At 39.3% G+C, this 25,288-nt stretch overlaps 2 protein-coding genes across 2 annotated transcripts in view; both read right to left on the bottom strand.

Annotated features, from left to right (window-relative positions):
- Window positions 1-1,187: 1,187 nt before the first annotated feature.
- Window positions 1,188-15,855, bottom strand: CAVIN4 (caveolae associated protein 4). The gene is made up of 2 exons (XM_053948801.1): window positions 15,442-15,855; window positions 1,188-3,278 (listed from the first exon to the last, which is right to left on the bottom strand). Exons 1-2 carry the CDS (start codon window positions 15,850-15,852, stop codon window positions 2,622-2,624), a joined length of 1,068 nt encoding a protein of 355 aa, XP_053804776.1. The 5' UTR covers window positions 15,853-15,855; the 3' UTR covers window positions 1,188-2,621.
- A 533-nt stretch (window positions 15,856-16,388) lies between these two features.
- The window catches only part of TMEFF1 (transmembrane protein with EGF like and two follistatin like domains 1), a 112,757-nt gene continuing 103,857 nt past the window's right edge, over window positions 16,389-25,288 (bottom strand). The window contains exons 8-10 of the mRNA XM_053944629.1: window positions 23,939-24,062; window positions 19,275-19,433; window positions 16,389-17,593 (exon numbers count right to left, since the gene is read on the bottom strand). Coding sequence (XP_053800604.1) covers window positions 17,509-17,593; window positions 19,275-19,433; window positions 23,939-24,062 — 368 coding nt within the window. The 3' untranslated portion in view covers window positions 16,389-17,508. The remainder of the gene's footprint in view (window positions 17,594-19,274; window positions 19,434-23,938; window positions 24,063-25,288) is intronic.

Below are 25,288 nucleotides of genomic sequence, written 5' to 3'. Positions count from 1 at the left end.
AGGGACAGGGTCCCTTTTTTCCATTTAGCTAGGAGCAACAGTGCCCGCAAGATTATCTTTTCAAGTGAAACCAACTGTTCAAAAGAAGTACACCAGACCTCCCTGCAGTGCAGCTGTACATCAACCAATTTCACTGAGATTTTTTTTTCTGAGAAGGCTGAAGGATTTGGCTTCATGATCATTATTTTGGAAATTATGAAAAACATGGGGGAGACTTCAAGCAGCAAAGGTCTGTGCTGTTTCACAGAAACTGAGGTTGCAAACCATAGTGCAAACCCCACCCCCTACCATTATGAGGGGATATGGAGTAATTTAACTTTGAGCTCTTGGTACATGTAAAAGTCAGGTCGGTAACAGTGATAGTAATTTAAAATAAAAAATATAATACTTGAAATACTTTGAACACCTGAGGGACTCACTGCTTGCTATGAAAAAAAAAATCACCCTCTGACCAACTGAAGCTAGAAGTAAACATTAAAAAATAGATATTTGATAGAGGTTATATCTGGTGCTACATGATATGCTCCATGGAAACTGCATCACTTCTTTTCTTTGTCAAGCAAAATGAAAAAATTAAATGCTATATAAAGAAAATCTACAGGCAATGATGTTCTATCACATAGTGTTATGCTGTATAAAAATGCAAAGAAATATCTTATTTGAACATCAACATTTTCATTTCAATAACTAAACCCTGTTTAACAATTTAGAAAAATGCCAAATCTTGCAGAGCAGAATGCAGACCATATGACTGAAGAACCAGAAAAATCATACAGTATTTCACTGAAGATAGCTAGAATTTGATACAGAACTGAAGAACATAAAGTGACTTTGCTCCAAAAAGGCTTCTTATCACTAGTAAAGAACACTAAGCAAAACCTTCAGTATATCCTACAAGCAAAATGCTCTTTCCTTTTTGCATGTGATTATAATAGAGTGGAGATGAACAATTTGCTATTTACAGAAATGTGTTCCTTTCCCCATCTCCTTCTCTTGCTCTATCCTGCCTTTCCACTCAGTGGAGTTGCTGCTCCCAATCTGACAACATTAATTTGATTTGAAATGTCACTGATACAGTAAAGCATTGACCTTCCCCAACCACTGTTCCCTAGTTACTATTGCTAAAGCTGTTTCACTTCAAGTGGGATGTACACCAATCTAAATGAAAGAACTGGCAGGCAGAATACTTGAAATCAAACTAATTATATTTGAATGATAGATTAACAATTAGCTGGAAGTCTTCAAACAATGTATATAGATAACCAATTTATGCTCTTCTGTTAAAATGAACCCAAGATATTAAATACAATCATACAGCTTTTGGCAGTATTGTACAAGTTTCACACAGACAGTAATGACTAACATTGCTTTAGATAAGTGCTTTGAAGGCAACTCCATTTAAGAATGAAGAGAGCAATACAGTCCTGCACCCATGTCAGCGTAGCAGTCATGTTTACAAACATATCTGATGTCAGGGCACTGGCTCCTGAGAGTTGCAAATAAACAGCATTCCATAGTCCAAAGGGTGTCTGTCTCATAATCCCTGAGGCTGTGACTGGTCAATAATGATGATGATAGGAAAAAAAAGAATTGGGTTATGGATTGGCCCTGTACATCTGTGACTTTGTAGAATAGATTTTAATTGCAGTGAAGCTTGGAAAAAAGACAGAGTGAAAAACAAAACAATTCCCTTGTCTGGTCAGTTATGCTCATAAACCCTATGATCATCTGTAAAGAATAATAGTTTTCTAAAAGATCTCAAGAAAACTGTAGTTATAATATTCTATTTTTTCTCTCAATTTATCCAGAACTTACACATTCATCTTATTCCACTTTTACTGCTTCATATCATTGCCTTTCTCACAATTTCCTCTTTCCAAAACATGAGTACGGTACCTCCTTCCTTTTTCCCCCTGGTATTCCATATTTAATGTGTCTTCTTTTTTATTCTTACTCCATAAATGCACAAAATTGCTTACTTACAATGAACCTTCCTATTCCAGAAGTCTGGAAATAACCTGTAGTTATTTCAGGAGTTTCTCTTTTCCACTAAGAAAAAACACAATTTACTCAAAACCCTATAATTCCTGCCACATTTTTTCATACCATGGGTAAAGCAGGAATATGCTCTTCCTGCTTTTTCTGTGTGGTTCCTTAAGAGATAATTCTTCTACAGCTAAACGACATTTTTCATGGTTCTTCCTTTTGCTAATACAAAGTAATAGCTTTGCTATTGTTTTCTGATTAGATGAGTTGGTATAACATAGTGGAAATAAATTTTATACTGTTGTACATGAAACGATGTAAAGTGACTGCTAAATCAATCTTGGAAATGCAGCAGATTCCCATCTCCCTTTGACATTGTGAGTTCCATTTGGGTTAACGATGGCTATCAGCACACACTGAGACAGAGGGGGAGCCCCTTCATCCCTTCATTCAGTTTGCATGGCTTGACTTCTGTCAGGAAGACAACACTACAGACATCTATGTGGATGGCAGAACAACACCAGCAGGGTTTGTGATATAACACAAATTCACACATTTTTCTAAAGCTGAGTGAGTACATACTGTGTTCTCTCTTGCTCAGTGAGGACAGTATGGGGTGTGTGCTCATTGACTCCTTATACTGATTGCTTTAAGTCTAGCAAAGGGACGTCATCATCACCTCCTCCTTCTTTTCTTTCCTGCTTAAGGACAACTTCTGGGATAGTCACCCCTATTTCAGTTGACTGGGAAGCACCTTTTGTTGCACTATTCTTGTCTTTCTTTACCTTAGTGATCACTTCTGTGTAAGAGATTTCTTCAGTGAAGGGCTCTGCTGCTGGGAGCTCAGAGGCGATGTGTACACTGGCTTCCTGGATCCCCTCCTGACCTTCGGCTCCTGTTCGTTCTTTACTTTTTTTATGGATCTTGAATGTCTCCTTTGTGGGAGCAGCTTGTGAAATGGTTTTCTTGATCCTTATCCCAGATTGTCTCAGTCTCTCTCCTGACTGCCTGATCCTCTCTCTCCTCTCAGGTGTTACTATCCTAGTTTGAAGCCTGTTTACCTTCTTGCCAAAATTTTGTCTTGTCTTTTGGATATTTTCCCTTGAAAATGCCTTTTTGATGTCATCAATGCGTCTCATGCCCGATTTCTTGAACTTGGTTGCTTTGCTTTCTTCGATATAATATTCTTCATCAGAAGACAGATCATCAGGTGGGAAGAAATCATCCTCTATTGTTTCACCTGCTGTCATCTCTTTGATAACAGAGAGAGATGAAGGACACTCTGTTTCCTCCTGTGAATAAAAGCAGAGAGTCAAGTGTGTTTCAAAAAGATGGTGGTTCAAGCTTTTTTTCTTTTTTTTTTTTTTTTTTCTTTTTTTTTTTTTGGTTGGCTTGCAGTTAATTAGTGCTAACTGAAATATAATACTGTTACAAAGTAAGGTAGGCTTTTACCATCGTACTCAATCTATGGAGAACACAAATGGCAAAAGAAATCTGTGCCAAGTTCTCTAAAGATATTATATCCCTGATTAAAGAATTCTTTTCACTGTGGTTCTACCTGAAATTAATTAATGCAATGGGTCCTATGAGTCCTGGCCTCTAATGGTTTTCAGACCAGACTTGTCTAGGTGTTGTTGTTTTGGTTTTTTGGTTTTTTTTGGAGCTTATCTTCATCTCTGGATCAGAGCTAGATCCATCATTCCTCACCAATAAAATCAGACGCTGTAGACAAAAAAGGCTCTTGGGCTGGCGTCAGCTGTACACTGTCCAAGCAAATGCCTCAATGATATGAGTAGCTTCAGTTTACTACTATTACCAAGACAATTGTGCATTTTTGACTGTTTGCAACTTAGCAAACACTGCTGTTGCTGCCCAGAAGGGAATAAACCCCAACATATTGACTTACATGTGCTGGCTGCACAAGTAAAGCAGGGAGATGCTATTTGTTATTTGGTAATACAAAATTCATTCAGCACCTGCACCATCACTGAGGTGAACATGATTTATTCCATCCGGAAATGAATTATATTCCTGAGCAAGCACCTCTGTCTCCTGTGGTGAATTTGGTGGCCTGTTTGAGAATGCAGAATTATATATTTATATGACACATCTAATGTCTATCAGCAGCATGCTTGGAAATGGTGACTATCTTAGATATCTTAGCCCTAGGAATTCATGCAACCTCTCCAAAGAAAAATTGCTAGCGGCTCAAAGCTCAAAACCATGGAAGACTTCCAAAAACTATCCATAGTAAACAAAAAATTTACCAACAAAGTGCTTGTGGTTAAGGACATCAGAGAGAAAAAAAAAGGGAAAAAAGTTTATGGCAATGAAGGATTTATCTGAACAGGGAGAATCTCCTCAGAACGCTGTTTCCCTGGTCTGCGTGGACAGTACAAATTTGTGGCTCAGTGGCAGTGAGTTACCTCTATCTAGAAGTGCAGTGCATGCAGAGCAGAAAAACTGTAACTTGTAGGAGGGGTACGAGATAGACAATGCCACCCCCTTCTTCCCTACCAGCTTTTTCCATGCACGTGCCTGTGCTCTTCTCCCAGGAGGAGCAGCTCTTTGGGGTGCAAACAGCTGCATGTACAACAGCTGTATGACTCTTGTCTAAGCTGTTTCTCATTAGTACTAACTACTTCAGCTGATTTCTGAGGCGTGGCAGTGTCAGGACTCTACCCTTACTATTATCATCCTAATGTAGACAATAGGAGAGATATTGAAGCTGTGAAACCATGATTAGCAAGTAAAGCTAACTGAATATTTTGCTGTGGACCTCTTTCCAGCCAAAAAGATGTCTGTCATTTTTACAGTGACTCATTAGTAGTGAGTCACGTTATTTTACTGAGTGCTAGCAATACATAAAATAACATACATTGAGCTATTTGACAGATAAGGCCTACTTAAGAGTCTCTTATCATGCCTTGGCTTCAATAAAAACCTTCTAGTAAAATAGCTGTTAATGCTTAGAAAAAAATAGGGACAAATTATGTTACATTGATTACAGCAGAATGTTGTTCAACTCATCTGTCAAAATCAGCAGGAACAAAACTACAATGCTTTGCAAATAATCTTCATTAATGTGCAAATTAACATTAATTATATAAAGACTTCTACACATAAACATAATCTCTTTTTTCCTGAAAATTAACTAAAAACACAGCTGGATAGTAATTCCTCAAAGTTTTTAAATTATACCCCACTCCTTAGCTGAAATGGTAACAAAAATATTTCCAGAATGAATGTTCTGAAATTTCAGTACATACAGAGATGAATACAATATGGGGAGAGGAATACGCCTTTCATATGAAGATTATTTTTTAAAAGGAGGGAAGGCAGAGACACTATTTTCTCTGCAATATTTGTCTTCCTCTGGAAGAAGAATTTGTCTGTAGTTTTTGTCAACTGCCAGATTTTTATTCTGTTTACCTTTAGTCTGTTAGCTACAGAAGAGAGCAATTTAGCTTTCCTACACATGTTAAAATCAAAAGTTATGAACAAGAACATGTGAGATGAAGATCTTGTAGATGAGACACAGAAACTAGAGCTGCATGCAGATCCTGAGAAACATTTTCATTCTCCTACAGACTCGCAGCATGAACTTCGCCAAATCTTTGATTTTCTTATTTTCTTTGGTCTCTGCACACATCTTGCAGAATCAAATGTAGCAAGGCAAAACATTAGTGTGAGTTTCTATCTCCTCTCAAGATTTCTGGATGTTACCGAAGTGGAAAGTATTAGTGAGCCTGTCTAGCATGTTAGGAAGGTTTTGGAATAAAAATTCAATGATTTAGGCTCAGTAGGTGAGCTACTGCTTCATTTCTCTCTCTCCTGCTCCTAACTCATTTCTTCTTATCATTAGTTATCTGTGGGGCAGAGAGAAAAGAGGAGCTCATCCTTCCTAAGGCAGGAGCAAGAAACTTTAATACCAAGAGGGAAACAGACAGAGTCAAACATATAGCTACCAGCTTCTTTATAAGCTCACTAAAACCAAAAGATCAAGCACCTACTGATTTCAGCAGCACAGAACAAAGTCCTAAATTGGGTGAGAGCTTTCTCCTTGTCTATAAAGCAGATGGGACTGGGAATAGCAGGACTGGGCAGTCCAGTCTTTGGGGAGGGTGAGAAGGGAGTTGAGCCATTGATGCTGCTGCTTTCAAGCTTTTTGTTAAAAATCTGCTTAAGCATTTTGCTAGGAAGAACCCACCACCACCGCTCAAGGGAGGTAAGGGAGGGTCTAAAATCAGGACAGGAGATTATTTCACAGTAAAATATTATACCAAGCAGTCAATAATTTTTAACATGATTTCTTGAGGAAAGAGGCATGCAGTCATAGGGACTGTCTATTGATTAATACATAGGACATGTACTCTGGTTGCCTTATCTACTGGCAAACCACAAAGACATGCACAGGCCAGAATCAGAAAACAAATCAGTGGAAGCTGAGCATTCCCTTTCCTTTTCATCACTCCTCCTAGAAGGAGCACCTGCAGAGGGTGCTCACACTGGTCCTGGTGTGCTTGTTTGCCATAATTGTTTATTGGCCATAATCTCCTGAAAAGTTATCCACCACTCAACACACTGGAAACAGAACTTTCAAACAAAACAATATCTTTTCCTTCTCTTCCAAGAAAAACATTGGTAAATCTGTCATGAAAGTGTTTGATTTGGAAGTTGTCTTTGATTTGTACAAGAAGTGTAACACACATGCTTGTTTTATGCATCTCCCACCTTCTCACCCTTACATGGCCCCTCCACTAACACAGAAACATTCGGGCATTTTCCACCAATTAGAGAATGGAGCTGGGTTCTGACACAAAGAAGTAAGTGCTCTTCTGCCAGAAGAGCAGAACACTGGCTGTGTTCTGAGTCATTCTCTCTATCCCCTACAAGCTGACATCTGTTATGAGCAAGCATGTCATGGCTCAGGTACCTTGCTTGTAGAGCTGAACGTTGACGGGGACAAGGGGGCTGAGAAGAGGGGTTGTGTGTTATGAATGGGTGTAGGAGGAGGGAGGGGAGAAAGGAGTCAGATTAGATGGTGTGTTGAAACTGGAAATGTTTGTGAGAAATGCTTGTGTCTGGAAGGACATGAAGCCTGAAAGGAGAGAGACTTCAGGTTTTGTGGTAGCAAAGAAGGGACTGAAAGGATTGGTTGAATGGTAAGGGAAAATCCTGGAGACCTTTGCAGTTGTAGCTGCAAGGTAGTTAGATCCACTGCTTAAGGAAAAACTTTAACATATAAAACTTAGAGGTATAACACCATAACAGAGCAATTGAACAATTCAGGAGTGGTTGATGAAGCCCCTGGCATGGCAAGTTTGCTAAGAAAGCATCTTAAACTGAACTTTGTTTTTTCCTATTTTTTTAGTGTTTAACCTCTCAAATATGCCTAGCCAAAGAATTTTGAGTTCTTAAGGGCCTGGCTGAATACAAAGTAAACACATAACTAACCCTCAGCTTTGATGAAGGAGACCACCATGGCATTGAAACCTAACAAACTCTGACTCCATCACTGGCATTTTCACCCCCTGCTCTCATTTCAATTTCATTCACAATTAGAAAATTTTCAAGGGGACATAGACTGGGTCTTTTAAACCCTCCTTTTGCTCTTCAAGCTTTCCATCAGCTGCCAAAATTCTGGCTGATCAGCACCCATGGGAGGGAACAGTGACCAGTCTGCAGGCGTCTTCTAACCACAGAGAAGGGATCAAAGCAGTAGGATTTTTTTTCCCATAGGCTATAGTAAAGCATTTATGAGGGAAGGCTAATGCACCTGCTCTTCAACCATGCAAAGGGAAACACACTGACTTTTCCACCATGCTGAAACCTTAAAACCAGTAGGTAAATAATCTTAAATGTGGCAATGCCTCTAATCAGCCCTATGAGACTCTCAAGGTGGCAGTGCTCAGCTAATTGAAACGTGCAGGGGAAAAGAGGCTGTTTCAGAATGTGCCTGCTTGATAACCCTGCCTGCACAGTCAGGCTCTCCTCCTGTCTGGGAAGAGAAAGGGGGAAATGGCAGAGCAAATTGTTTAGCAATGTCTCAGGTATTTTGCAGCCGTGGTGCTTTGGCAAAGATCAGGTTGGCTCTAAAAGCAGCCTTCCCTTAGTGCTGCACTAGGGAGGCAAAGGGGGCTGCTGGAAGAATGACATGCCTTCAGCAAGAACTGCCAGGCTGGGAAAAGAAAAAAGGGTTGTTGAGAAGATTCCCTAGCAAAGTTATTAGCTAAATTTCCACTCTTTGGGAGCACAGATGGGATCAATAATTAATAGCAGCAGTACTTTATTGTCCTTAAGAAGATATGTGTTTTTCATTTAGAATTCACTTCATTTGCTAAGCGAAGTATCACTGTAAAACAATACTTAGGCTTTTCTTAAGTTCATGAACATTTTAATTATAATTTCAGCAATAATTTTATTATGTTAGTTGAAAAGAAAAAAAAATAGACTATGAGGGCATTTTAATGAATGTAGCCAGTTCAAGAGCTTTACATCCCTTGTCCTTTCGTGGTTTTTGGTATAGGTATTCAAAGCTTTGTATTTCAAAACTCAAACTGGGCTTCCAAAACTGGCGGAGAGGAAAAAAGGTAATGCACTGTATTACACATAAATATTTGCAAGAAATGCTATAAACTGGTTTTGTGCTCTCTTTCCAAATAGCTTGAAAATGTAACTCTAAACAGCTTTAATAAAGGCAACAGTTATCAGCTCTCAACTATTACCTAATTTCAATCAACACTTCAGCAGAACAAAGCTTTTTAAAATAAAAAAAACTCAGAAAATCAGAATGACTAAATAAATAATTCATTTTTATATATCTAAAATGACATATATGTATATATATATGTATATATATACTTATGTACTGTATATATAAAATCAAGACTCAAAATGGTCTTAAAGAGACTGCTCACAGAATAAGTAAGGAGGAGAGACTAATGAAACTCCATAACTTGGAGTCATTGTGTTGCACAGGGAAAAGGTCACAGCAAATGATCTTTCAGCCTTGGGGTGTATGACATGAAAAGTACAGGTGATGATTAACACAAGGACAGATGGGACTGACTGATGATCACCTGACAATTCTGAAGCAGAGCACGAAGCAACAAAATGGTCAAAGGCTACCCAGCGCCTGCTCTGGCATTGCTGCTGTGTCTATGACAACTGGTGATGCAAATGATGAGCAGCTTATGGGCAGGAAACTGCATTGTCACAATGTTTTAAACAAATCTTAGAAATTTGCATGTTGGAGGAATGATTTGTTATTCAGACTGGTAGCCAAGGTAAATCATTAAAACACCTCCTTGAAATTGCACTCTAAATCAACATGAAACCACTGATGAATAACCAATTACAAATCATTCAGTACTTTTGCTCATATTCTAACAGTTAAGAGTGAAGCTTTATAAATCTCAAGTGATCCCTTCATTTCTTCTGCAAATATGTCATTTCAGAATCTCTGACAGCAGGCCAAAAATTGCTCAGATGAGAGAGAAACAGGATTATTTTAAAAGGCCACCTATGAAATTTTATCAGGTAAACACTTCAGCATATAAGACTTTATGGCTAAGTGCAGTTGCTGCATTTAGAATTATTTTTACACAATGGAAAACCAGTTTGGAACAGTCAACTCCCCTCATTTCTCTTTTGTGAAGACTAAGACACATCCTTTTTATTTAAATTCTGACACAAATTCATTAATTCAACCACCAGCATACAATGACTAGAAAGGAACTCATCTAATTTTCCCATTATCATTGTCTGTGGCTTGCAGCAGTCAATGAGCAACCAGTTCCCAGTTACACCACATCAGTGGAGAAGCCCTTGGCTCCAGCCTACCACATGCTGCATAAAAAGAATGACTGCAGCTTCAGGGGATAACAAAAGCTTCACACTTTCTCTGCTCTGCTATTGCTTTATGGAAGTAGACCAGGGAATAGCTCTGCAGGTCAGTTTGCAGGCTTGCAATCAAACTGGTGAAATTCCTCATTTCCAAGTTTTCTAGAAACCCCTTGCAAGTGAAGGGGAAAAAGCATCACAAGGTGTGATGGGGAAAAAAAATTGGTAATGTTTTGATTCATTCATTCATCACAGGGTGACTGCTCCTACAAGTCAGCTAGATCAGGGAAGAGCTCTCAAGTACAAGTGAGAACTCCATATGAACTCATTTCTGGACAACGTTTTAACTATATGGGGAGAGCAGATACTTATAAAGTAGGAGCTGTATCCAGAAGTAGATGTCTATAACAGGCTGGGAGAACCAGGTTCCACACAGTTCTCGCCACTTGAAAAGGAATATACAGGCCAAATTACAAACATCTGTGTTACTGATGTCTAATTAATGCCTGGCAAGATGAGTCCTGTCCCAGATCCTAAACTTCCTGTTTGTGACTTCACATATTCCTCATCTCCATTCCTGTGCTGTTTTGATCAACTTTTTTTCCTGTAGTAAGGGAATAATTGCAAGGTTCAGCTATCTTCAGTAGTGTTGAGAACATGAACCCCAGCTTTGTGTCCCCTGTCTAGTCTATTCCCAAATCTGTGCCTCAGGAATGAAGGGTTTAGCTGAACAGCTGGATTTGATGATCTCAAGAAGAATTTTCCAATCTAAATGATTCTGTGATTCCATTCTAAGATATGCATATGCCCACAGCAGCCAGCCACAGCTCCTGGTGAGAATTCTGAGCAGCCTCTAGGACCACGGACAAGAGGCATGACACAGGAGGCTCATGTTGTAACTGCACTCCTCTGCTGACTTGCAGGGCAACCCCAAGGGAAGCCCTGAACAACTGCATCCAGTGCAAATGTAAATTAAGATCAGCTGTTTCCACCACTCAGTGCTAATAGGTGGAAAAAAATCAATGGCACTGTGAAGAGGACAGCCTGTCCCGTTGTGAGGATCATCCCAGAGAAACAGGTCTGGGGGCACCAGAGCCAATGGTGTTGAGTCCAGCTTGTATGGACAAAGCCCTGTGAAATATGGAAACGATTTCATTTTAGGAACACAGAAGCAGCCCAGCGTCTGGTTTTTTATAACTTTTAAAACTTTTTCTTTCTCCTCATTCCTTGAAAACATGTCACTAGAAACACAATTTTTCTTTAGCTGGTTGATAGCTTCTCCATGAGTGGCTGCTGCACAGCACGGGGCCAGCCCTGCACTTTGAACTGGAGCACTGGGCTCGACAATGCAAACAAAGGGCTCTCGTGACACTCTCTGACACAATAATTGGGTTTATTTTATTCTCTGTTTTCTCAGCAAAGGCAATTACCTATCCCAGCTGTAAAAATATTTTTAGAGTTTCTGCCACAATACTCCAACAAAGGCCCTGTGTTGCTGGGCTGCTGAGGCTAGTGTTCTGCTGTCAGAGGTAGTCATCCAATTCACACTATTTTTTTTTTTCCCATTAAGTTTTCAGGCTGCACTTTAATAACAATTTGGGTTTCTTCTCTTCCCATGAGTTCTAGAAGGCAGTTTTGTCCAGACCCTGTTGTCTTCAGGACTGAAGACATCAATTTATGGTTTCAAATCAGAATTAAAAGTACAGGAATCAGCATCATGTACACTAAAATTAACATTATTCCAGCTGTAAAAGTAATTTGGTTTCTTGTCTATATTTCTTTCTATGAACTGACAGCTTCTAATTTTGAGCACATTTTTTTTAGTATCACACCTTTTCTGTATCAAGATTTTCAAGGAAGATATTGCACATTTGACAAAGACAGAAACACACCTTCAGAAACCCATTGCAAGCTTCACTTTGCATTTCAACACAATGCACTGTTGTTTTTCCAGACTATCTGTTATGAGGTAAGATACCAGGTACATAAATATGAGAAAGGATAAGACCTCCTGTGTGTCTGCAAAACAGAAAAATGATCAAATATGAGCCACCTAGCACAGTCTGCTCTGGGTGAGCTATTTAACTCCATTCTGCTAAGGATTTTGTTTTGCAGGGCCATTTTTGAGCCTGCCATTCTTATGCCCAAATGGTACCAAATTAATGGCAATCTCCTGAGCTCCTGATGCCCTGATTTCTACTGCCACTTCAGATGAAGGTGCTTCCACCTCAGGTTTCCAGATTATTATCCCCATCTTGATCTCACCATTCTTACTGTCCCTAGTCATTAGAACCACAGAATGTCAGTGGGCAAGACAAGACACATACACTTTAACTTATATATTATTTATGCATAATATCAGAGGCATACACAAGGCTGCTTCTGTGAGCCTCTCCTGGTGTGTGCAGTGGAGCAACCACAGGGCAAACAAATCAGTTGTAACCCTATGTGTAGGTCAGCCAAGCCATAATCTTGGTTTATGACACATCCACTAATTTTAATGTCAGACAGCAGTGAGTGAAACAAATATATGTGTCACTTCATAGGAAGTAGCTACTCATTTATGTGAAGTAATAATAGACAGAAAACCCAGTAACAGTAACATGGACTATCTGGTGCCTATACAGTTCCATTTAAATAGGACTTGCAGGACATGCAGAAAAGCAAATGAAACAAATTCATTCAGGGTAAAAAAAAAATCCCCTTTAATTTCTGAATAATATAGTCAGAATTATTTAAACTGTTAAATGCTCTTTGACTTCAGAAAAATGATAGCTCTTACAGCTGGTTATTCAGACTAACCTGAACAGAAATGAGCAGCGACCTGCACAACCTACAACATCCTTTTTATTCCCTACTATAGTCTCAGGGCACATAGCACTCCAGGGTCAAAGACTTCACTAGAAAGTCTGAAGTAACCTGGCATTTTTAATCATGCAGTCAGCCTAGGGAGGAGAGCTGCCTGCTACCGAATCTTTTCCTCAACCACATGGCCTTCTAAAAGTGAATGGTCTCAATTCCCTAATCGCTCTGCTCAAGGATGATCACTTTGTCTTTTTTTAATGTGAGGATATTGCCAACTCCTTTCATCATTGCTGAGATCTCTTGGGACAATCTCCTTCAGCCAATGATCCTTTTCAACCTGCCTACTCCCTCCATCAATGATAAGATCAAAGCTACCCACTTGAAAGGAAATCTTTAGTATTTAATTGGTGTTTCCTTTTTCTTCATACGCTGATGTTCTGGCAAAAGTTAAAACTAAAACCCACATGTGCTCGCCCATGTAAAGATTCCATGGCAGCAACACACGGGTCATTGGCCCCATCACAATGTTCCAAATAGTTAATCAGAAAAAACCACCTCTCTGCAGAAGAGCAGTCAGTCACAGCCACAGAGTAAACAACTTGGTTATATCCATTTGTAACGTATAGCACAGGGAATACGCTGGTTCCGTAGCTATTAACAGACTCCCACTCATCCTAGCCAGGCTCCAGTCATTCAGGTCTTGGCACTGCAGCAGTGTGCCTACCCTGGTGCAAATCAGCAGTGTGAAAATCACTGCACTTGTGTGAAAGAGACCTTTGTTAGCATACCTGTGCCGTGAAGTTACAATGCGCTCTTGCCTACCTAGACTGTTCCAGGTTTCGTGCAGTGCTGCAATTATCCCTGTCCAGAAAAGTGTTAAATGGCTGATCCTGAGGGATCCACATACCTGCCTCTCCTCCGTGCAAGTGGGAAAAGGTTGTTCAATCTACCTTACAAAAGGGATGGAAGTTAAGGAGGGAGTCATTCATATTCTCACTGACAGTTCTAAACCACTCTAGGAAGAGGAAACCAGAAAGACAGGAAAAAATGCTGTTTCCCTTCCTGAAAAATACCACCTAAGAACTAAACATGCAGAATGGGGTGCAGGTCATTCTTGTCCAGCAAAACCAGCAGAGAGATCATAAACTCCTACTGAAGGTGATTCTTTGGGAAAGCACACACTGGGAGAGCCACCTTTTGTATGAAATACTTGAAAGAACAAACGGCTGTTCTTTACACCTGCATATAAATCCATTTTGGCCATATTTTACTATATTTTTTAGTAAACAACAGCTCATGCCTTGCTAGCAGAAAAATTTACATCATGTAATGAATACTGTTTTATGAAAAAATATTTTCAAAGCATTGATTCTGCTGCAGTCATTATGGTAAAGGTCTATCAATGAAATGGCATTATGTCATTAGCCAGGGGAGTCACAGAGATTTATTACCTTTAGCTAGGAAATGATTTGCAAGCAAAAAGTGAAAGTGCCTGTTTTCTATTCCATGATGATGATGCAGCTTGCAATAATGATAATAATAGGACAGATTTGGCCTGTACTTTCTACTGAACAGCCATAGTAAGTCATTCAGTCAGAAAATCTGGGAGGCACAATTTGGCTGTATATGGTACTAACATATCATTAAAGAGGTAATATTCCCTACCTTCAGCATTTTCTCTTTTTTTCCCAGTAGTGGAAAATGAACTATTTAAGAAAGTTAGGTTATGAAGAATTTGTCAGCTGTTCACTGTGGTGAATAAACTCAGTGAAACACACAGCTCCACTCATTGCAAATGATGTCATTTATGTACAAACAGATGCAAGATCAGAGTCTAAAAGAGTGATGGAGGTGCATAATATTACTCATGAGGGGTGGCATTTTCAAGAACTCCTAATGAGGAATACAACTCATTTGAAAGACGCTTTCGCAACTTGCTGGTAAAAAAGGAGCAACTATGCTTCTGGCAAAATATCAAACACTCTTACTTTCTACTGACCTGGGAAGTTCCAGCAAAGGCAGGATCAGACCAAATGTGTTTCACAGCACTCATTGACAAGACCCCAGAGCTGTCTGCACTGTTTGTACAGACGCAAGTGATGCCATGCTGTTTCATGAAACTTCTCTTCAGATACAATTATTTAATGCACAATGAACATCCCAGAATAAGGTCAGTGAAAGAAATTATATGATTTCCTTACCCACTGTGGTTCAAATTGTTAAGCCACTTCCAAGGTAGACCATGCAAGGGTCATGAAGGGTTTGTGAGTCTGAGCCTTAGTTTGTACATATACTGCTATAGACTGAGACAATGAAAAAAGTCCCAATTTGTCAGCAGTATGAAAGCCTGGGCAATGCTGCAAGTTAAACAAACCATGCTTTGAAATTAGTGTTAGAAGAAAGTCTGCATTTCAGGGAGCCTGAAAACACTTTTGCTGTTTGCACTTCTACCTAATACGGTGAAAAAAATAACAGGATGAATGTCAGGCATGGTTTGTATGACAAGATTTACAGGGCCTGCCTCATATTACCCTTCGGAGAGGCAGCAAATAGTCCTTGCTGATCTGCAGTTAATCTTACACGACTGGCTCAGAAACCTACGAACACTAATAATAGACCCTGTGTGCTGCTGCCAGTAGGTTCACACTGAAAGGCACTGGGGAGCACAGATCAGTGTTAAAGAAAGCATAAAATAACTCCTATGCTGGACAGACCACACCTTTTGCTTCGTTAGCCATCACCTACCAGAAGTCACCGAGCAGGTGGCAAGGCCACAGTACCCCAATAAATTAGGTTCATGGTTACCTGATAGATCACGACCCGGAATTTGTTTTTTCTCAGCATCTCCTCTTGTTTTGCTTCCACCTTCCGCACACTGGTGCTCTGCCTCTCCACGCGCGCCCGCACCTCCTTCATGGTGGAGCTGACTTTGCGGGTTTTCTGCAGTAACTTGTTCACCGTGAAGCCTGTATTGCCATGAGCCTGGGCAAGCTTTAGCATGTCAATCTGGATGGTCTTGATGGCATTTTCCATCTCCCTGTGCTTCTCCTCTATCCTTTTCTGGCTTGCCTGCACGCTGTCAACAATGTTGGCCACTTTGTCCAGGACTGTCACGATCGTGTAAGCCGCATCTTGCTCTTCCTCCTCCTCGATGACACTGGAGAGACGATTTTGGTGCATTTTGTCAGCTTCCGAGGTGATTTCACGGCGATCCATTCTGCCTGCCTTCAGCCAGGTTGGAGGGAGGCGAAGTTTCGGTGATCCTGCCAGAACGATTCTGGCGCTGTTGCAGGGAGCCAGGGCGACAGCTGGCTCCGGCGATGCTCAAAGTAGGGCGTGAAACGCCGCTCCTGGAGCTTGGTCAAATACTTCTGACTACAAAATATCCACACATGATTGCTCAGATACTTTCAGCAACATGAAACCCCTAAAATTAGGAAGCAATATCTGGAAAGGAACATACGTTTAAAGGGTCACGCTTCTGTACTGATGAAGTTATTAGTGTTAATCCAGGAAAGTTAAGTAACTTGCTAATTAAGCAGGAAAGCAAACTTGCATATTTTTAAAGATCTGCTTTTGTTTTCATGTTACTGGAGTGCTTTCCTCTGAGGGAATTCAAAAAGCGGTCAGGAAAATTAGCATGGCTGTTTCTTTTCCAGCAAAACAACTTCAGGTCTTCAGCTTGCTGCAATTACCCCATGGGGTAGCAAATAAACACACTAAACCAGAGGCAATATAGTGAAAACGTTGTATTGTGACATGCTTTTCCAGTTCAAAATGTTGAAAGCATTTTTTTTTATTGAACAAATTATTAAATCCTACATGCAAAATTCTGAAAGCCTACACTACATGTTAAAACAGCTGAACACATCCTATTCACACTTTATCTTGGGATCTTTCAAACGACAACTAACAGTCTATTAATATAACTATGACCAGCAGACTAATTTGGATGGACTTCTTTAGCTCTTGAAAATACTCTATACAAGAGCACTAGTAATTCATTCACTTTTATTTTTTTTAATTTTCATCACAAACACTATACAATCTGCATTGTAGGTGTTAAAACATGTATTTTCTTTAAAAAAGTTTAAGAAATATTAAAACAGTTTTAACAGTGATAAAGTAGGCTTTATTCCAATTATTTGTGTTCAATTATTCAACACCAATTTTTACAATACCTAAATCTACTAAGACCTACTTCTTTTGGACCTGTGCCATCTGTTCTACCAGGTAACTTCCCAAATTATGAAATTTATAATTTTCATCTTTAAAAATAAATTGTTGGAATTATTTCTGAAGATGGCAGTGCTTAGACCCAGCCCACACATTTTATAAATATGTTACAACTACACACAGCACACAGCTTCACAGGTCATGCGATAGGCAGTGTCTAAAAAATCAGTTACTAACTTCCAAAAACATTTAAATATCTACGGTATTTAAACACAGTGTTTTCTAGTTCCTCATAAGAAAAGTAAGCTGTAAACATTTTTACCTTTAGTTCATGCCTTGTTTGTTAGGTAATGTGGACTTATTTTGTTGGTTTGTTGGGGTTTTTTTTAGTCTACAACCATTGTTGGAATAAATCTGTGTTCCCAAAAATATTACATTCCATGGATAAAGCACAAGTCTATTATATAACCATGTGATACAGATACAGAAAATGAACTACTGTATTCAAAAACATAAACGTAAAGATACTAAAACAGTCCATAGCTGTTAGAGTTGATGCTTTCAGAATACAGACCAACATTGTGACACTAAAAATGTTCAAAAATAAGGCCTCTGAAATAAATATTTCCATTCTTTAAAAAAAGATATAATAAAAATGTACATCACATGGTCAATGTAGGTATAAAAAGCACTAAGTTAAACCATTCTGGATGATGTATCTGAAGTAAAATGGCCTAGGTTTTGCTTCTGCCGACGTCCTCTATTATTTTTGGGGCATTTTCTGTTAAAAAAAAAGAGAGAAATAGGAAAGGAGGGCTGATTTTATATATGCCACCTATTATTAAGCCTAACAATCACACATTGATTTAATTTTCTGTACTTAACAATAGCAAGGAGTCTATGATTTGTGCTGACAAGTGGAACGCTCCTGCTGTTCAGTACTGGACTGTTACCTGGGAACATCTGTAGGACCCCAGATCATGCAGAAGGGAGCCCTGCTTGACCTTGAGGCTGAAAGCAGCAAGGTGCTATGTCCTTCAGCCTTGATCCAGCAAACACGTTCCATAGGGAATGACTGCATTAGCTTTACTTTATACATATTTCATATTTAAAACCCAGTGGATGGTGAGACTGGATCAATCAGCCTTTTGAAGTGCTGGACCTCCAGGTGCCTTGCTGCTCACTGCAGCCCATGAGACAGAGCCCACCCAGGTCTCTCTGTGGGGTGACTCTGGTGGTCCCTTTCTTGGGGCCAGACACACAACTAAAAGGATTCACAAAAGCCAGCAATCCTGAATGGAATGGCACTTACTCAGCCAAGGCAATGAATGATGGAGCAGTCCTGCTGAGATGCAGCAAGACATGAGAGACTGAGAGCTGGGGAATGATCATACAGAGGCTGAAAGAGGAGCTGAACCATAGCCTTCCACACCACTGCTTTGGCCAGCAGGATGTTGAGTGAAAAAGGGACTGACATCAACTGCATGAGCCAAGTAACTCTTTTACATGTGCAGGTGATGTTTTATACATGTGCATCTGTTAGGTTGAACTTTACAAGGGATATGGGGAAAGAGGCCTGTATTGCTCATTCACAGGGTGTCCCTCTACATCACTGAGTTTTGGAAGCCTTAAACTAATGCAGTAGCAGAAAGTTTTATGGCCCAATGTAAGTGGAGCTGAAAAGTGAAGGACAACTTGAGGAGGAACAGTCAAACTGTGGCACGGATGCCCAAGTGTAAGACTTAAATACTTCATGCACCTATAATGTAACAAAGTCATCCTTTATCTATCTGAGGTCTTTGACCTCAGTGTTTTGTTTGGTTCAAGTCCTAGAACTAAATGCCTTGTCATCAAAAAGAACCCATGGCTTTCATCTGAGTTTTTACACAGGGTGAGAACTTGAGACAACCCAGAAACCTGAACTCTGTGCTTGTGTGTCTTTAAGTTTCACAAAACAGGTTCTTACATGAGTGTCTAATAATGGAACTAAGTTGCACAGTAATTTTCAGAAAGTGTATATGGTGTAAGGGGTACTTCTTTCTCTGTGTAACACGATTTACAGTGGTGCCACAGGGAACAGCATCTTCTGAGTCTCTCTGGTTTCACTGGGTGGTAGCTGGGGATCATAAGTTCCACAAAATTTCAGCAATCCCTAAATAAGTCCAGTGGAGGTATAAAACAGTAGCTTAACTCTTGGATTTGTTTCAAGGCTGATCTGTTCTGCTGTGTATTTGGTCTGGAGATTCAGAGTGGTTACTGGTGGTTTCTGAATTCAGACAAATCTGTCTTTTGTGACCAAAGAAACAAAGGGGCAGACAGGATGTTACATAATTATCCTCCTTCAGTCATTTGGTAGTTTTTAAGTGGGTATTAAGCAAATAGAATGTTGGACATCATGTAATTTAATACAGAAAAAATATATCCATACAATGTGTAATTTTTCAGTTTTTGTCTTTACCTACCTGGTTATGCACATGACAATTGCAACTATAATGGCAATCTGTACAGCTCCAATTATCGCTGCAATAAGGACATGCGTAAGCTTTTGTCTACTTGGGACAACATAAAGAATACTAAAGTCTGTCTTTTCACAGTGCTGTCCAGTATATCCTGATTCACATCTGAAAAAGAAAATGAATATTTCATGGAATCTGCAATTTGACAGCACCCCAGTCATTTTTCAGATGAAATGAGAAATCCAAGGTGACTCCAGCTGAGAAAGAGCTCATAAGAAGGTGCGTGTGTGATAATGCTTGGGTTAGGGAATGGTTTGGATCTGTGTGGCAAGAGAAAAGACAGAGCAAGTCTGCTCTGCAAAAATGCTCTGCTTTTTCTGGACAAGGTTACTAGTGGCCCCCTGAAAATACACCATCATGGGGAAGACCCTCATTTGTCAAAAGAAATACGTGGGTCATAATTATATTGGTACAATATTTAGGAAGAGTGTAATAACGGGGTGGAACAAGTAGACACTTGGAAGACAAGTAGACAAGGCTAAATTAAATGCAAGAATCATGTTCATGAAGCATAGAGAGAGCACAGCTCATTCAGCTCAATATGGGACAGAAGTGACAAAGAGGAAGGGGAACCTTGAAATATGGATTGAAGACCCCCTTTTCAAGCTGCAACCTAGAGAAGTGGTATCTTGCAAAATCTTCTGGACAAGACCAGCACCAAACCCCCTCCTGCCTTGTGGCTGAGCCAGAATTCAATGGAGGTCAGCTTAGAAAACCCAATGGCTCACAACTGTTTCAGTGAGAGTTTGTTACACTATGACACGAAATAACTCACACAAGCAGGCTAGATGTAAAAGGAAAGAAAAGAACCCCAAAAACCAAACTTTATTTTCTGACTCCACTATATATGGAATAGCAAAAGTGACAGTGGATTGGAGGGTGAAACTGCCACCTCTCCAACCACAATGGTCAAACCAACAGTCTATCAATTCTCTCTATCCACAAAGAAGAATGTAAAACAATCATTATTTATATGAACCGTGTGAGAAAATTTAGTAGAAATATGTAACCATCAGAAGGCATAGGAACTTTTAGAAGAACTTTAAAACTCTCAAAAGAACAGGGCAACAAGAGTTCAAGGAAGAATCCAAAATAATTTGCATGGGGTGGGGGAGAAATAGGTGGAAGCAGAAGAGAAGCACCTCTCTAAATGGCAACTTGCCTGAGCAAAGCAGCAGTTAGCTCAAAGAGAAGCTCAGCAGAGGCTGAGCAGTGATGTGTTCCAGCAATGCAAGATGTGCCAGAGCAAACACACTCTGAAAAAAATTCATGTCTCAAGGCAAAAGAGGCTGCGGCACAAGAAAAGGCAAGAGCCACCCAAAACACTGAGATGAAGCCTGCAGAGTCAAAGGCCACCACTTACAACCCTGAGCAAGTTCCTAGTACAGCTATCCTTTAGAATTGACTGACACGAATGCATCACTATGGACAACTGAATCATACAATTGGCCTCCAGCTCTACAGCTGGAGAAGAAATACTCACATGCAGGCAGAGCAACAATCCTTCTGTAAACTGGATCTGACAACCCCGAATGAAACAAAATCAGACTCATCCCTTCAAAAACTTTGTGCTAGGGTAGGCATTAATTCTGTTTGGAGCAACAAAATAATTACACCAAAGACCTTTTTACAAATGCTAATGCAACTCCTAATCCCCCTCTGCATGCAGGGATAATAGTTGGGGTTTACATGTTCATAATCTTGTGACTCTACTTTCTCCAGCCATGAGCTGCTGTGTAAGGAGTTGTGGTTCAGGCATGAACCAAATTCCAGTAAGACTTGTTAAAGAAAACCCTCCATGTGGTGTAAGTGTGCCCAGTGGTAGCCAGGAAGGGAATAAAGAGAACTTTGTATAAGCATACAAGAAGAATGAGGACAGTGAACACACTGGTAATCATGCAAGAAGACATAGAAAGGAAGAGGTCTCCTTGTTAGTCAAGAGGACTTTAATTTTATTGCTATTTTGCTTTTGTTTTCATTAAAGAAAGTAGCAGATGAAGTATTATCAATGTGAGAGCTGCTTTAATGCAGAATAGACAAAACAAGGAAGAGAAGACACAAGGAATTAAAAAAAGTGTTTCCTCAGAAACACTAAAATGACAAGAAATTATTTCTGAGAAACACTGAATGCAGATTCAGGAGAAAAAGTGCTTGCATTAAGAATTACATGATGGCAGGATGAAGTAGTAGTCACTAGTTTTCTACCTTAAACTAGTAGAACAGATTTTAAAACATTCTGCTGCATAAATGTATAACAAGATAATATAGCATTAGTACAATAGCAAGATCAATAGAGGTCAGCAAGGATTTATCAAAATAAGCTGATTAGTCAATTAATTTATTTAGCATAAATAAGTATAGATTTCTTTTTAAAGGGCTGGACTGTGTGTACTTGATGCAGCCTGCCATAAGGACAGGGCAGAACTGCACCGCACAAGGAGGGCAGCAGGAGACAGACCTGATCCCATCTGTGCAAAGGCTGCTAAACTCAATACTGTGCAACTGACTGCTACAAAACCTTCCTCCCCACTGCCTGCTGGCAGTCCTGGAGGGCTGCTGTACAATAAGCAAGGAGATTCATTGCCCTCAGTGAAAGCAGAACTCAGAGTTTGCTCTGCACAAGTATTTTCTGCAGTTTTATAGGTCATCCGACACCTCATATACATCGCTACCAGGAAATGAGGACCAAATTAAACAATGTATATGCTAGATGTCTTTGAGAACTGAGAGCATTTGAAAATAACAATTTGCCCTTAGCATTCATCATTATATTTTCCTTGCTGGAGAAAGAGATATTTTTTTTCTCTGATAGAGGTATATGATTACTACGGTAGATTGATGTCTGTTATAAACTATTTGTTTCCTTAATAACTCTGCTCCAGTAAGAAACATGCATAAAGCATGAGACCATCAGTATTTTAATAGCCAAGAAAAATCCAAAGGAGATCTGATACTCAGGGTCAAGAACTGATAGTCACAAATTCTGGACTGGAACCATGTGAGGTTTGTTGTGCCAGACTCAGTGCTGAGAATGTTTAAACACATAGCTGAAGCTAGTAACAGTAAATGTAACTATAAAATAGAATTTAAAAGGATGGTACATTAAAACATTAGATCCATCAAAACATTGCCTATCAATACTTATTAGAGTAATAATAGATATTTAAAAGATTGAATTTACACTGAATCATAAATTGATAAATTACTATACGATTAACACCTTCCAGAAGAATATTCTGAGAAAATAAAAATTAGTTAATTCAGACAGGAATGTTTTCCTTTAAATACTTCTTCTTTAAACATTTTGAGGGCAAATACATTATAAATTATGTTAAATACAGTTCTAGATCAAAATAATACTGTAATCAGATAGTGTTGCCTAATGCCCATCAAGATGATGTTGGGGATGCACCCAGTTTCCCAAAAGAAGCAAAGCCATGTTGAGCTCTCTTGGTTCCAGACCAAAAGAACACCAAAACAGTCCTATTGGAAAGCTGAAAATAAACAAGAAAGGGTCTTGCATGGTAAGAGAAATAATAGAAGCTTTCAAGTGCGTAAGTTGACAACAATACTGGCTCTGCCATTTGGGCATCCTGCTCTCTGATCTGTCTGGAAACCCTTAAATCTTAGCAGTGCAAAAAACACCTAAATATCATCAATCAATAAGGATCAAGGGAGAAAATATGAAAGCATCCAATGGATTTACAGCTGAAGTTTCAAAAGCAAAGGAAAACGAAGAGTTATGGCAGTTTCAGCCACATAAATCTGAAAGTACAAGCTTGCAAGATAAAAGCTCAGGAGTGAAACCTCCTAATAAGTAGGGCACTGCATCTTATTGAAAAGTGGCCTTTTGCTATAAACAACTTTTTAATAACAATAATAATAATAATAATAATAACAAAGATAGCAACAACCATTATAATAATAATAATTATTTGGAGAAAAACAAATATACAGAATTTGATTGGTGAAATGTAAAGGAAAAAATTATCTGGGAGCTAAGGAACATTCATATATTCTGGAAAACACTGAAGGGCTTAATACTGAGTGTTCTGAGTTGCTTGCTAGTTTACACTGTAGACAAATAGTGTGGGCTAAAGAATATTTTGCAATTTTTAATTCTCTAGATGAAGCCTATTATTGTGAAAAAGGGCAACAAATGCTAAAAATAAGGTATTGATCCTCTAGAGAGAGTTTACGACAGGAACAATAAAATGTACTGATAGTGTAAGAACAGGCTGAGGGGTCAGTGAGGAAAGAGCAGTCACAGAGAGAAGCCATGCAAGGCAAAGGCCTTTTTAATGTGTTTCTGTTTTTTTTGTTTTTTTAGCTCTGGATATGATTTAGCAGCTGAAAATAAGAATACAACACTGAGGCTACATTCCTCGGAGGGATTCAGGTTCTGATGTACCTGACTGACCGAGCATCTCCTCTGAGCACTATCTCCCTCCTGACTGGAGCAGCTGGGTGCTGCCCACAGCATGGGGATGCTTCTCCTGTGCCACTGCTCCGATATCACAAAGCGACACATGCTGTCGTTATGTCTAGAGAGCATTTTAATTAAGCTTTCCAGTGATTTCAATCAGATTTTGGAGACATGAAGGACTTACCGGCAGGAAGCCTTCTGAGTGGAATAAATGAACTCACATTTTCCATGTATACAGTAACCATTGAAGCTTTCTGAACAAGGTATGTGGTTTCCAATGTAAATGTCTTCTCTTTGATCACTGGCGTCTTAAAAAGAAATATACATAAACAATTATACATGGGTCTATGATGTTAATTTAAAACTCTCAACCAAGAATTGCATATCCTTAAAAACTTGCAGTGAATAAAGGAATCGAGAATAATAAAGCAGAGGCTTAAGGGGGAAGTTTCAGAGGCACCTACAGAGATTTGCTAGAAGATACTGCACTGGAAAATTATCCTCAGAGACCTCTAAATATGCTTTTTACATCAGGTTTCTCAAAAAGGAGAAAAGTGTTCGTGACAGAAACAAACCAAAGCAGGAAGATCAGCAGAGGCTTTGTCAGTGGCACTGGGGTACATAGATACAGAGAGCTCTCTCCCATGTGTAAACAGATGAAAAAGAACTCTCTAAAAAGGATTAGAAAGATGTTGAACCACATTTTATGATTACTGGGTAGAAAACCACTTGATACAGCCCAGATCTGATTGGTACCACTGGTGGTTAAAGTTAAAATCAAACACACTTCAATAGCAGTCTTCTTCAGAGAAACATTTTCATGGAGAGAGAGTTTAAAAATATTGAAATGTGTCTAGAATACCCATTCCTTTGGGAGGTGTGCTGGTTTTGGCTGGGATGGAGTTAACCTCTTTCACAGCAGCTGTTGGAGTGCTGTGGTTTTGATTTCTGGTTGAAATTATAGTAGTAACACAACACTGTTTTGGCTATTGCTGAAGGGAGCTCACACAGCGTCAAACTTCCTCTGCTTCTCACTCTGCATCTCCCCTCAGCAAGAAGACTGAGAGTGGGCAAGGCCTGGGAGGGGACACAGCCAACTATTTATTTTTAAATTCAATCATTTTCCCCCCAAAATTTTTCGATAAAAAAGTTCGAAAGACAGAAGTTGATATTTCATAATGAGCAGGGATTTTAAGATGAGAGAGTATTTATTGAATTGTGTTCATTTCCATGGCAATAGACTATAGCTTCACATATAAAAGACTATAAAGCAAAAGGGAGTGTGAAGAAGAAATCTCTTATACAATTGCAGATATTTGAAATCAAAAGAGCAAGAAAGAGTATGTATTTTTACAAGACAAAAAGAGAGATATGTTGCTGGTTTAGTTTTTTCCTGAAATGTCTGGAATGTATTTTAATTTGGTTCTGGAGAAAAATCCCCAACCCTGTATAAGAGATTTTAGATATAAGGAAGCCTGTTAATTCAGGCTGTTTTGAAGATACAGAGGAATTGACACAAAGGAAGAACATTGAC

The sequence above is a fragment of the Vidua chalybeata genome, chromosome 1, assembly GCF_026979565.1.
Source record: "Vidua chalybeata isolate OUT-0048 chromosome 1, bVidCha1 merged haplotype, whole genome shotgun sequence".
In the NCBI taxonomy this organism is placed as follows: Eukaryota; Metazoa; Chordata; class Aves; order Passeriformes; family Viduidae; genus Vidua; species Vidua chalybeata.
The sequence above is the reverse complement of the archived record's forward strand: the minus strand, read 5'-3'. Positions and strand labels throughout refer to the sequence as shown.

Coding starts and splice junctions, on each gene's coding strand:
- CAVIN4 (XM_053948801.1), bottom strand. CDS start 15,852: ATGGATCGCCGTGAAATCACCTCGGAAGCTGACAAAATGCACCAAAAT. Junction 3,279..15,441: donor TCCGGGTCGTGATCTATCAG/GTAACCATGAAC, acceptor TTTTATTCACAG/GAGGAAACAGAGTGTCCTTC.